This window comes from Ptychodera flava, chromosome 22, assembly GCF_041260155.1.
Source record: "Ptychodera flava strain L36383 chromosome 22, AS_Pfla_20210202, whole genome shotgun sequence".
NCBI lineage: Eukaryota > Metazoa > Hemichordata > Enteropneusta > Ptychoderidae > Ptychodera > Ptychodera flava.
This window is the reverse complement of record NC_091949.1, coordinates 25,427,266-25,441,531: the sequence shown is the minus strand read 5'-3', so window position 1 is coordinate 25,441,531 and position 14,266 is coordinate 25,427,266. Positions and strand designations below refer to the sequence as shown.

The following is a 14,266-nucleotide window of genomic DNA, read 5'->3' as shown; positions in this document are numbered from 1 at the left end:
GGCTTGCAAACGTTTTTCTCTTTCTGTCTTTTTGCAGCTTGGTTCACAATCTTTGCAATTACTTTGATTGATTCACTCAAACTTACAGAACCTTTAGTCATGCTGAAAATGTAGCTTCACTTAGTTGCCATTGATTTTGACACTTCGGGGCTATGCTTGACGGGTGTAGCATGCTAGGAGGGTACGCTTACTTATTCCGGACACCTGGTACCCCTACTTACGATCAAGATGGTCCTTTATTAGCTTGTATTTTTTTTTCTTTTTAATATTTTGTACTAAAGGACCTGGTAATTCATTACCTTGTGTATATTGAGTTGCCTTGACGTCATCATAATATACTTACTGTCTTGGAAAACTTTCTCTATCTTACTGACAGTAGCATCATTGTATATTATGACAGAAAACGCGAGTTTTCTGAACATTTCTTTTAATTTTCCACAGTCAACATCCGACTCTTTACGTTCTCCAAGGTTCTGAAATCTCTGATTATTGATGATAACAGCTTTCCTACGTTTTGCATACGTCATTTTATAGTTATCTTCCATACCATTTTCAGCACCTGCATCGGTCATAACCATTGCTTCACTCCTTTCATCGAATTTTATCTTAGAGAGGGTTCTTTCAACATCTGCTGAACATCAGTCAAACAGAAATTAATAAATTGCTTTCTTAAAGTCGCAGAATAGTGGCGATCATACAATAATAATTTTGTCCTCTAAACAATATGCCCTTTTCCAGGCAGTAATTTAAAATTTATAGTAAAAATTTTAAGATGTCGATGATTTAGCAGAGAGTATTCATTTTCTTTGGTTATTTAGCTTTCTAAATGCGGTTATTTTAATAGCAGTCTTCCCATTCGTGAATCAGACTAACGCCTACACACTGGCATACGTTTACAGACTTAAGTGCACTAACAAGCACCTTTGCAATCATTGTGAGCAAAATTCCATAAAAATGCGATCAAAAGCAAACAAAACAGACAAATTATGGATTCGTGACCTATGTAATAAATCATTGTATCTTCAAGAGTGGGGTGAATGAACATTTGCATCACTTCATTGGCATCAGCTATGTTGTAAGAAATTTTGATATCATCGTTTCCCTTTTCCATTTCTTTGTCCAAATTCTACCTTTGCATAAAAACCCTATAATACTTACTGTATTAACATGAATTATTGCCTGTATTTTAGCTGAAGAGTGCATATACAGATGAATACATTCATGAATCCATTTTTTGTATCAGCAAGCCTGTATTCATGTGGATTCATATGAATTCACGTGTATTATTCTATAATACAGGCAACTCATTAATGTGAATTTATCTGAATTATTGGGTTTTCATGCAGTGTACCTTTGTGCCATCTTTCATTGCATCTCTTGACCACAATCCCTGAAGATATAATGGTTCATCCCAAGAACATATACACTAAATAACGGTATTGTAATGACGCTGGCATTCATTGTGGCAAAGTGGTGGAGGGGGCAGAGGGCAGAGCCGCCTAAGAGGGGCGTATGTCAGTTTGTTAATCTCAATGTCTGTCTGCCTGTCTGTCTGTTTGTCTGTTTGTCTGTCCGTATACTGAATCTTCATCTTACTAGATTTGTAAAGCTGTTTAAGTACATGGGTTATATAATCAAGCTGAACAATTTCTGAAGTAATATTTTAACTTATTTGTGCTTTTTTGCATAGCAAGGGACGATGCATTAAATTATAAGTTAGGTTGCCCAGAGGATTTGAATAAATGACCAGGATTTTGTAAATGCCGTAAAAAGAATACTGTGAATATGTCAACGTGTCTGGCAAAGATCATCATACACAATACCTTTACAAAATTTGGCTGGTTTTCTAATGGCCAGCTTTCTAATTTCTTCTTTCTACTTTCTACAACCGCTTTTGCTTGTAAATTTTCAAATCACAAGTCTTTTTAGGATACCAAATGTTGCCAAAAACCCTTTTGTAAAAGGTCTTTTCTCATTCGGGACCTAAAACTTGGAACGATCTGCCTGTTAACTTACGCCATATAAATTCACACATTTCATTCTGCCATGCCCTTGATAAACATTTTAGAGAGTTGTGTATGTTTTTCCTGCACCTAGGGCTTTATTATGAGGTTATCCCACGATATCAGCGCTTGGTTGGGACGTATTGCCACGAGTGAGGGTGCGAGCCGCATCACACGAGTCGAAGACGAGTGTGATGCGGCGCGCACCCTCACTCGTGGCAATACGTCCCAACCAAGCGCTGATATCGTGGGATAACCGATTTATCATATGCCCATGACCGTATATTTATGTAAAAGGTAACAAAAAATAAAGAAATTGTATTAGTTTTTGTCAGTCTTTCGAAGGGACTATGTTTTTATTTATGCCGCTGGTCTGAGCGCATTGATACATGTTTGTTTACAACAGCTGATCAAGTCGTCGATCGCATCGTGTCGAGTGCATACAGTCTAAACAGGATTATTTCAGCGCAATTTACCGCAGTTCAGAAAAGGAATGGAGCCAATTTACTTATTCTGGTCACCGTCCCGGTGTTCTGGTGGATAATTATTACACGGACGATATTGTAAGTTTGAATTCACTTTAATAACTCTTGCTGAAACATGGCTGACGTGAACAGGAACGACGAAGTAGCGCGGAATACAACAGATTGTAAACATCAACTTTTAATTTTCTACAACAACCTGTCCTGTAACTTTCTTTAGATCTGAAATAAAGGAACGTTAAATTCATATGCACTAGTAATATGTTTCGTTTTATATCGGTAAATTTTGATTGAAGTGAAAGATGGATTTGATCGTTAAATGCAAGATGAACATAACATCAAAATCGGAAATAAACAACAATTGATGACGTATAACGTGCCGTATCAGACTGATGTTTTACGTTCCACGTCACGACGCGTCAGAGGAGACACGGATACGGTCATGGGTATATGATTAATTGAGATTACACGAATTATAAATATTCTGTATTATCATTATCCCTGAATCCATTGTGGATGAAAGTACAGCCGAAACCATAACCTTTGTTGCAGCATGATATGGTAGAAAAACTACAGGTACAAAGTCTAAGGGATGACATGACACTTGGGTGTCAAAGTTGCGAAGCAACTATCTTCATTGTCAGAACAGAAAAACTTGCCCAAACAAAAAGGGCATTCAAAGAAACAATTAAGCATATTACCCATTTGCAGACATACATTATTTTTTGAGAGAGGGGATTTAGTCGTGCGGCTCTGTCTGCTGCCTCTCCGCTAGGCGACTGATGCCGTATGTTGTGGGTTCGAACCCGATTGAAAACTAGCCGTATTTAATAGGAAGGAATAAAAAAAGAAGAAGATCCTTCTGGCATCTTAGCGTGACGATGAACCAGGCATGACGTAGTTTTAATCAATCACGAACTACACAAATCCATTACACCCGTGAGAGTGCAAAGTCATGTTCAACCAACTCCCTTAGAAAAGCTTAGGCTCATCCACCGTGATTTTGAAGGTAATCATCTGTGCAGTACAGGAAAATACAGGTTTTCTACTACCCAACTGACTCGCACAATTTTCTACGAGTGGAACATAACGGGCAACAGTAAAAACAAATAAAAAACCGTGACAATGAATCTCACATATTTTGAAATTATCTGGTTGTTAAGCAAACATTGTGTATTTTGGCTACATATATCACATAAGTCGTGTCAAAAAGATCAATATCAACCACTGTATCACGTCCTTCTCTACATTCTGTGATAGACACTGCAATTTGGAATGGAACGCTCGTTCCTGGCTGTTTGGATAGTAAATCATGTTTCATGTCAAGTGATGAAGCAGGAAAAAAATCAAGAATTTGGTCAGCGCCATAAAAATCATCTTTAGTAACTGCTGAAAGAGTTGACATTTTACTACTTGCTATATGACGTTGCAGCAATCAGTTATATATCGTTTGATGTAAATTGGGAGTTTTACAATTTATGTAAGGGGAAAGGATATAATACACCGTCACACGTATCAAAAGACACTAGAGCTGGTCCTAAAAATGCACAATCATTTAAAAAATATCTTGAAAAATGTCGCGGTAACCATAACAGCTGCAATTGAGGATAGCTTGCCTCAATTTAATATATTCATGGTAGTCCTTTATGGTTCAGATAACATGAGATACAAATTCCTTCAGGAATTTAACCTGACTAAAACACTTGATTTTGTCTCAAAATGCAAATTAGAGGAATGAATTTCTCGACACCATTCACCCGGCAACGGAAACCACAATCATTGTCAAAGCATTACATTGAACGGAGATATGAACTTGCGGTCATCTTGAATATTTCAAAGTAGCCACTTGTGCAAGGGTGACATAACGCACATCCTGAACACAGAAACTACCGAGAACCATTGCAAGGCCAAAATTTTTGGCAATAAATTTATTATTGTGTTTATTCAAAATCTGCGAAGACGTCTTCTCGGCTCCATTGATTTTGATCAAACTGTTGCCTAATCCTATTTTCTAATGTATTTTGACCATTTATTGTTTTCGTAAAGGTGGTCCTATAAACGTTAACGATTTTTATGTTCCGAATGAAGCACTTCAGCATAAAGCAGCTTTACAGCCTGCATTATTATTTTATGCAACCGAGTAAATTAATTGAACTGTGAGTCTGCCTGCTTGAACGAGTTGTTACTTGCCTTTGTCGCTTACTTTCAGGGTTTTCCCATCGCTTTTCCGAAAAGCATTGCCGGAGTCAATGGAGTCGCCTTTGCCGGACATATCCGGCTTGTCTGATGCCATTTTATAGGATGTGTAGGTGCTGTGTTGATGTGACCAGAACTGACAGTGCCGTAATCCGTACAAGGTACATTTATACTGGTAATCATGTGACACCGAACATACCATTACAGGCATGTTATACTTATTGTTTTTTGCTAACATGGTACCAAGACCGAAAATTTGTCGGGTACATGATAACACAACAGCATTCCATAAACGTTTAATCTATTATAGAGTATACAGTTCTAGGTCTATTTATGATGAATTTCTAGCTTTTCAGTAGAGTTTGTCCATTGTATTTGCTGTTTGAGCAACAACAGTAAAAACAGATAGGCAACAAGTATGGTGTTTAGTTGGAGTTCAGGACGTGGATGGTCTCGAGTAAAATTTGAATAGCCCCCAAAAAAGCTTAGCTTTATTGACGCCACGTCAGGAAACTCAACATCATACATTCAAAATAGAACCCTATGTTGAATATTTGTGATTCGGCCTACCCTCCAGTCCATAATTCCAAATCTAATGATGTTTGACATGTCTTCCTTAATTGTCTACATTACCAAGAGTGCAAACCGATTGAACGAGCAAGAGCCTTTGTCACACATGATAAAGTCAAGGAGGTGACTGCTTTACCCTTACTTGGAAGCTGGTATTAAGGATAGGGAGAGTTAAAACAAATTAATATTGCAATCGAGATTCCTCCAGTCCCCCCTTCCAGTATTGTGAATGCAGCCTAATCGCCTGCAGTGTTTACCTTATTAGAAGATTAAATCTGTAGGTCAACATCTCATGATATACTTTTGGCTTGAAGTCACGTTAGGCAAGATGTTCAATGACCAATTTAATTGCCTGATAAGGTCAGTAGAGTAGCTTATTAGGCAGTGTTTATCGAATGACAGCGGTGTGATGACGTAATCAGAGGTTGCAAATAAAGCGTCAAGTAAAGGAAGAGGAAACCGTTTTCATAAAATACAATTCTTTATTGAAAATATCACACATAAACACGATTGGAACTAATTTGGGATAATAGGATTTTCATAATCTTTAAATTTCTCAAAGGTTTTAGGTGCCAGATAGTTTATTGTTGCGATAATACAAATTACTCACAAAAACCAGTGTGTAATGTAAAAAGAAAGCAGATGAGATCACATTTGTAGATTAAATCGACATTAGTTCATCATCCAATTATTCAAAAATACGGTTGTTCCAATCGTCTTCATTATAAAAAGGATAAATGAAATTCGTGTTTTCCCTGTGCTTTGTTTATTAGTTCGTTCCTTCACAATTTACACTTCATTTTTACATATTCACGAACTTTGATACTGAGGCAGTCACATGTTTCCGATCGGTAGAAAACTTGATAACACATGTGTCAAAGTACATCTATCAAGGGAAAAACGATGAAACTTACAAGATAATGGAGCCGAAGAGATGTGCCTATTCTATTGTCATGATTGTTACAATACGGATGTATCTTTAATTCTTTCTTAAAGCATAGAAAGTAGACTAGTCTGCTTTACATAACCCTGATCCCTTCGGTTTCCGCATTTGCACCAACTGTAATGCTCTTCAATGTGCCTGATTTGTCGAATGTCATACTTATTTGAAAGGGATACAGAAAACAACTTTCAGGCTGTCTGAGCTAAGAACACTGAGATTCGCATCTATGCTTTGCTATATACACTGGTTGAAACGCCCTCATTGTAAACAAGACAATATTCACAATTGGTACAACTACAGATATCGAACTAATAACATGACCTAATACTAGGCGCCAGCTTCACCATGAATCACAAACGAAATCAGTCTTTTACCTTTGAGGGATGACAAGTAAATATCATCCATTTCTTCTTCTAGAGACAGCTGCATCTCCTTTGAGTTCTATCAGAATGTTTACCATTAAATCCAGTTTCAAATGCTTTTTCAAAAAGGTTTAAATTACTGTAGAGATGGTTATGAAAATATTCGCTTATTTTACTGATGACAGCACGTCAGCATAGTACAGCTTCAAAGTTTTACATCAGGTTTTATGACAAAAAGAAATTGAATTGTATGTCAGTCAGTCAGCAGGAACACGCGAATACTTAGGGCTTGATTTTCGAATCACTGTTCTAGTATTGTTGGCGTCTACTCGGTCTCCTTTGGTCGGACATATCCGGTTTGTATGACGCACTTTCGTGAGCTGTGTGTGCGATGTGTTATTGTCACCAGTCTGTTATGACCTTACACTATGCTCAGGTACTATTTCACACTTGGTCAAGTTATCGCGAGATAGTTTACATACTCGTACAGATATGTTATGCTTCAACTATGATGTAATCGTTGTGCAGAAAGCTAGACTTTGTTGGAAACAGGTCTGCTGCAAAGGTAAATCATTATACAGGAAATTCAGTTTATATATATCACGTTGAATTTGTTATCTTTTTTCTAATGGTTCCTCCTTGGGTGAAGCCATCCCGGTTAGTTATAAAGGACAGCTCAGCGCTAAAAATGTAACCTATTGATCCGGCCCCCACAGATGAGTTATCATTAACTAAATAACCCAGTAACTATGGTTTAGGAGGAGTACACTATAAACACCAACAGATCAATGCATGCTGTGTTCAGTTGGTGACCATGGGCGAAACTTCAATTTAAAAGAACTTACATAGGATGTTGACGGATTCGAATCGAACTGAATGGCACTGCAACAATAGACTGAGCTTGCTGTCACCACATCAGGAGACTCAATATTTTATTTTCAAATCATCGGACCCTATATCCAGTATTTGTGCGCAGCCTAACCCCAAGGGCTTAATTCCACTTCCCATGACGTCTTTCGTCACTCAGTGTAAAGGACACAAACTGTGCCACGCATCTTTGTCAGACATGATCAAATCAAGGAGGTGCTTGATATACATTTTAATGGAAAAGATAAGAACCTCAGATTTCAACTAAAGTATATATTAAGACATTTTGTAGAAAGTTGGTCTCTTGAAAATTTTGCCTTGACCAGTCGGGGAAAAGTAAGACTAGTGGTCGAGGGGTTCTTTAAAAAAAGGAAAGTTGCGTCTAAGTGTTAAACTTCTACTTGACTAACGCTTATTTGTTTGAATAACTGTCTTTACTTCCAGGTTTCTAGGTATAATTTTTATATTTGACAAACGATCTGTATCCTATTTTATCTACAACAGTCTGTATATTTTGGCCGGCGTCCACGCTACAACACCTGAAATAAACTCAACTGAAATGAAATCTTTTTCAAACTACTTTGAACCGTGAACTTGCATATAAAAGCCTCTGAAAGTACTCTATGGCTTAACTGCCTGCCTGGTTCCCCTTGCCCCGACAATGGTAATGAACTGTAGCTTTATTTTTTTAAACCTCATTTCGTGTGCTTTCCCCCAATAAAGACAATGATTACTTTGTTTGGATATTGATAATTTTTTTTTCATTTGTCCATGGTTTATGTTTTAAAACTCAAATACGAGATACTCAAGAGACTGAATGTACTTAATTTTGACAGGGTTCGTAAGATCGGCATTTTTCTTAGCTCAAAAGCCAACATTGCTTTAATTGCTGTATTATCTATGATTGTGAAGTTAGCTATGATAAGTTACATGTTTTGCAAGCCCGGACAATTTCAAACTATTTTTCCATGGGAGTGGTTTTAGGCTTAAAATACAAGTCCTTTGTCAACATTGACACAGTACACGGAATTTGTTTCTTCTGATGCATCCTGATAGAGGTGGTACTCGATTCAAAACTGTAAGCTACCGTCTTGCTTACTATGGTCATCATCTGAAGCACGTCCATGCTTTGTCCATAGCGATCAAAAACTTGACATATGGCTTGAATAAACCAGGATCCGTTTTTAGGATTTCGCCATGAGTAATAACCTGAATAAGATAGTGAGAGGCACTTAAGATTTGGCACAATTCTCTTCCATGAGTGTTAATCTAAGTAGAGGGTCTACAAACTAGGTGAAACTTCTTTTATTGTCATTCCCACATGATAAAATTTTCATGCCAATATCAACTTGTCGTGAAATCTAACGGTAGCCAAAATAGAAGCTACCAAAGCTGTAGTGCAGGCAGGAATGTCCGCCTTTCTACTTTCTACCCCTTCTTAGGATTTCGAGACTACTAGTTAAGTGGACAATCAGAGAATCCCAAACAGGTCTGTGACAGGCAAAGGTGTGGAGTACTTAATCTTTGCTGATAGAGAACATTTTAAATGCTTATATCTAACTTTGTCTGAAAATATGGTCTGTGTCTAAATGTATCTGTAAATTCAAACATTTACTAGGTATGTGACAGATCTGAACGTAATTCATGCTGTTTTACTCACGCTGCCATTTTTAAAAAAATCATAGCTGTTCTTATCTCACAATAATCGTTACCTGAGCGTTTGAAAAACACATTCAAGAAAATTCTAAATCATATCCTAGGTGTCAACACATGCCATATGACTGCTTCTTCTTCGTGATGCAAAACTGGCCTGATTGTGTAACATATATACGACTCCAAATTATATATATATATATATATATATATATATATATATATATATATATATATATATATATATATATATGCAAGATAGTGTATATTGGTGTAACATTGATTGATCCTTTCAACCAACATATTCAAGTCAGTGGCGCTGTTTTCAGTGCTGTTGTCTGAACTCCACACACTTAATGAGGGTTTCATGCCAGGGTTAAATCACAGTCACTCGTGATCTGTTCAGCTCTGGGACTATTCGCACCATAGACGCTTATATACACACGTCTATGGGCGAATAGTCCCAGAGCTGAATAGATCACGAGTGACTGTGGTTAAATGTAAAGCAGAGATCAATAGGTGCACATACCTGGCACTGTTGAATAACAGATGAGGAAGTCAATCTCCACTGGCAGACGCTGGGGAACAGGAGCAGCATCTGTTTGGTCGCTGCTAGATTTCAACAGAACACCGTCGTCAAATTCAGTACCTCGACATGCCTATATGGAAGAACATAGAGAATGATAAACAAACATGTCAGGACAATGCTCAACTCAGTGAGCACCAAAATGGACTCCCTAACTTGCTTGACAACCTTTAATCTCTGGCTCACATTAGTGTACCCTCAATTTCCTGTTCACTAGCAAGGCTGAACTGTACACTAATAAACCTGAATTGTCAAGTTGACAAGGTCACATTGACCTTCGTTGCCACAGGCTGCTCTGTAGTTTGCTCAATTTTTATTACGACAAGAGAAAACATGAATTCGTTGCAGTCTTTTTATTTCTGATTTTCAAGCGCATATTGGAAGATGAACTGCTCACAATCTACTTTGAATTATTTCGTTTGATTCGAGAGTATGTGGACGTTCTTTTTAGAAGAATAAACAAAAATCTTTTTGAACAACTGAACTGGATCTGAACGCATGAAAGTGGAATTCAGTCAACAATTCAGTAAATATACTTTATTATAAAAATATAAAATGTATTTTATGTATAAGAGATTATCCGCAAATCCAAATGTAATGCTCACCTGGAGGAAGAAAAGTTTTGGTTTTCCAGCGAGTGTTTTACAGTTTTCCTCAGAGAAGTACTCTGTGAGTTCTTCAACCCGTGTCGTACCGTCTGTACCATAAATGATGCCATCATCTCCGTGGCTAAGGATAGCCACCGCTACACAATCAGAATCTGAGTGATCCTTACTTGATACTGGTCGCAAGGAGAGAGAAGCATAGAATTTGAACTATTGCCGTAAAATGAGATCTTGGGTGGTTTATATGATCTGCTGTTTTATGAACTCTTTCTACTGTTCTTAAAAATAGATTACGAAATTTTCAAACTCTCACTGCTTCAATGTCGTTTTCATATTTTTGATATACAATATTAAAAAAAACTTAAATAGCTCCAATTTGAAATATATGCCTGAAACTGTTTTTTTCAACTGCTGACATTTGAAATTTTGCCAATCATCTGTCTCCGTTTTTAGTCATGTGTAATACAATTCAGTCATGCCCTTCCAATTCGCTGCTGTTGCACTGTCACGTGCATGACGAACAAAGCCCATCATGGTACAGGTGATTGGTGCACTTGACCAACTCAACGAAGGCAAACATCATGTCTTAATAGGTAATTGAATGCTGGCAATCAAACACTTGGCAACTCATATTAACAATCTCTATCATCACATTATAGAACAAAAATAAAAGCGGCCAGCACTAGTATACTCAGGTACACAATTTACCAATTACAATTACTTACACTTTTGCAATTTCTCATGCATTTCACGAACTTTCAAGTTATCAGATGTCGTGACATTAAACCCAAGTCCGCTGAAAGTTCTTTTTATGTTATCTCTGTCTATGTCTGTCCCATTTCGTCTATTCATCCTAGTTTTTGGTTCAAAGTCCCTGTTATTGATAATGAGAGCCCGTCCTCTTTTAGGATATGACGTACTGTACACGTTATCTCGCTCCAGAATGTCATCAAGAGATTGGGCCTCGACTATTTCACTCTTTTTGCCTTCACTGCGAAGAAAGAAGCAAAGCTAATATCTTGTTAGACAATCTTGAAGTAATCTACATAGAGTTATTTATTACGCAGGTTATGAAGTTTAATGCGCATAGTTGTGATCAAATGAGAGTGAATGATCTGCTACATGGGAACATAATGCCAAAGGTCTGCACATTACATTTGATAACGTACAAAAAAACTTGTTATTTGAAACTTCGTAATTGTTGAACGGAGTTTTCATTTTCAAGTCATTTTCAAAATTGGTTCAGGCAGTGCACTGTCTCATCAAGCTGTGAGAGATATCACAACCGGTCAATTTCAAAATGCTTGAAGACCTCGACACGAAATTCTGTCACAAGAGAGCAACATTAACGTTCCCTTTTGAGAGCGCCCTCGAGTGACAGGTATTTCAATCAACGAAAATGCTGCAATTCCGTTCAACGAATAAATACTATGTGCCCGGCAAAATATCTAATTAAATTATTCAGCTACTGTGTCTAAAAGCGTGAACTTCGGCAGATCAAGATGCATTCTACTATGTGTCCATGATTTTCTCTGTTTCAGAGGAAAATATGTTGACATTCGATTCTATACATCTTTGTAAGAAAGGAATATATTTCAGGTGGATGCAATGCAGAAAATGAGCAAAACGAACAAAGTTGAACTCTTTTGGATAATTATATGGGATGCTAGGTATTATTCGGGAAGCTAACATAGAGATGAGTTTGGTGAAGAAAAGATAAAATGGACACCTATAGACCATTTTCTCAATATGACAAATATGAAACAATAACTTAAGTTCTGAAGGAATTTTTCCACTTTAATACATACACATGTAAGCCGTAAATATACAATATAACATCAAAGTGTTAAAATCATTTTTTCTGTCCTACCACGAATATGCTCCTTCAGACTGTTTTTCTGCCTTGTCTTGTGACTCATTAGGGCTGCTTTCTTGAACCTTTAGTTGATCAAGGGAACTTGTGACATCTGCCAAGAGAAACGAAACATGTCATTATAGAGATATGGTCAGAGGTACGTGAATATTCCTCATTGATAATAATATATGAATGCTAGAGTGCTGCATCTCGAGCACCAGATGTAGCCCACATGTGATGTTGACTTTCCCTCTGCTATCATTAATAGTAGAAGGACAGTTTGGCCCACAGAAACGCATATAAATATTGCAAGATAAACCTGTCAGTATATCTTAGCATGTAACGTGCTTTCGCGTACATATTCATGGAACACCATAAACAGTTGAAATGTATTTCTCAAGCATTATAGAGCAATACATAGTTTTAAAGTACCGTGTACATCAACTGGACAAAGCAGTGCATACCAGGCTTTTATTAGATTATTTCGCCAGATCTACGGAGAAGAAGGAGAAGAAAAACTTACCTGTTTCACAAAACAAAATATTGAATATGTTATCACAACTTATGGCTAATATATCTAAGGGCCTTGTCACACCTTTACGATACTTTTCAATTATGGGCGTATACATAGCGTATTCATAACGTACTCATAGGTTAGAAATACGTTTATGGTACTCTAGATAATTATCTCGACGCATTTTGACTTATACCTTACAACTTACAAGTTACTTGTATGAATGTATGTCAACGAGCGCCTAACCTACCTTTAACTTACAGCTTGCGTGTCGGGGATGTATGAGCCATACCCTGGCATATGTCGAAATTTTTTGCGCATGCACAAACGTTTTCGCCGACCTCGCCGTACTACGCGACGTATACCAGCGGGATTTAGCCTGCTCTAAACTTATGCAAAACTTAGTACCCATTACAAACGACGTACGCCAGTGTAATAGCAAATTTTTCCATACGTTGGCATACGCTGGCTAAATCGTCAAGTTATTACAGGGCCATTAAGGGAGAAAAACGTTCTTTCGGTCAATGCAAGGGTATGATTAAGCAATCAATTTCCACAGTGTACCCATTATCCCTGTCTGCATTGACTATGGTATCCAATCTATTCCAAAATTACTATTTATTTTTTATTTTGTTCTAAATGAAATTTGGCAAAGCCTAATAGAAATTGATAATTGTGACATGGATTGGATACCATATCTCGGACTCTTTGACAGATGATTGTTTATTTACTGGGTCATTTTCAATGTTTATGTTCTTCTTAAACATGCCTGTCGTTCTTCTAAGTGTCCCTTCAGTTAACAAGTCATCGTGACGACGTATATGCAGTCCCCCCTGGATCACTTGTTGTTGAGAACTTTTTGTCGGTCTATTTTTGTTGATGACTAGTATGTAGCATAATGGTGACCTTATGACCGAATTGGCTGAATACGGATGCAACGCATCACTTAACAGCTAAAACTGACTGAATTGATCGAATGGCATTGGTTTAGACATGGCCCTTGACATGAAGTAGTAACTGTTTCTAAGGTCTATTGCTTTAACCACTTTAACCTACTTTTCAAATCTAGTGTCCTTGACACTTTTACATGATATCGGTAATACTGGTGTTGCCATTGATCATTAGAGGCTCAAACTCAATTCTATGAAAGTCTGTTACCTCCGAGACACAATTGTGAATATGTTCTGCTCCTTAAGAGAAGAGTCTTCCGATCTTTGGTGATTTTGCGACAATGTTTAAAGTATTTTCGAAAAAGGTGACACATGTTCTTGAAAAAATTTTAGTTATAAAAACTAATCACAACGACTCCCTTTGTTTCCTATTGAGGGCACTTCCGCATCAAGAAGTTTCAAAACCTACACATGGTTTTATGAAGCACAGTAATTGAATACTATGGCAGTCGAAACGAACTAGTGAGCACTTGCCTATTTTGCGTGACTTTTTGGTTTCCCAACGAAAGATTCCCAGAAAGCCAGCATCTGTGGAGTCGTCTTCGGGGGACATATCGGACTGGTTTGATGCCATTTTGCGGCCCGTTTGCTCTCTGCTGCGTTGCTATTACAGATACGACCAACGTCCTGTGCATGTAGTGTTTGTCTGAGCCAGAACTGACCGCGGTATGACCTATGCA

At 37.5% G+C, this 14,266-nt stretch overlaps 1 protein-coding gene across 1 annotated transcript; it reads right to left on the bottom strand.

The window, feature by feature from the left end:
* Positions 1–5,708: 5,708 nt before the first annotated feature.
* LOC139123047 (caspase-3-like) lies at positions 5,709–14,266 on the bottom strand. Its single transcript, XM_070689015.1, has 6 exons — positions 14,061–14,266; positions 12,138–12,234; positions 10,993–11,258; positions 10,268–10,443; positions 9,606–9,735; positions 5,709–8,632 (listed from the first exon to the last, which is right to left on the bottom strand). Exons 1-6 carry the CDS (start codon positions 14,158–14,160, stop codon positions 8,382–8,384), a joined length of 1,020 nt encoding a protein of 339 aa, XP_070545116.1. The 5' UTR covers positions 14,161–14,266; the 3' UTR covers positions 5,709–8,381.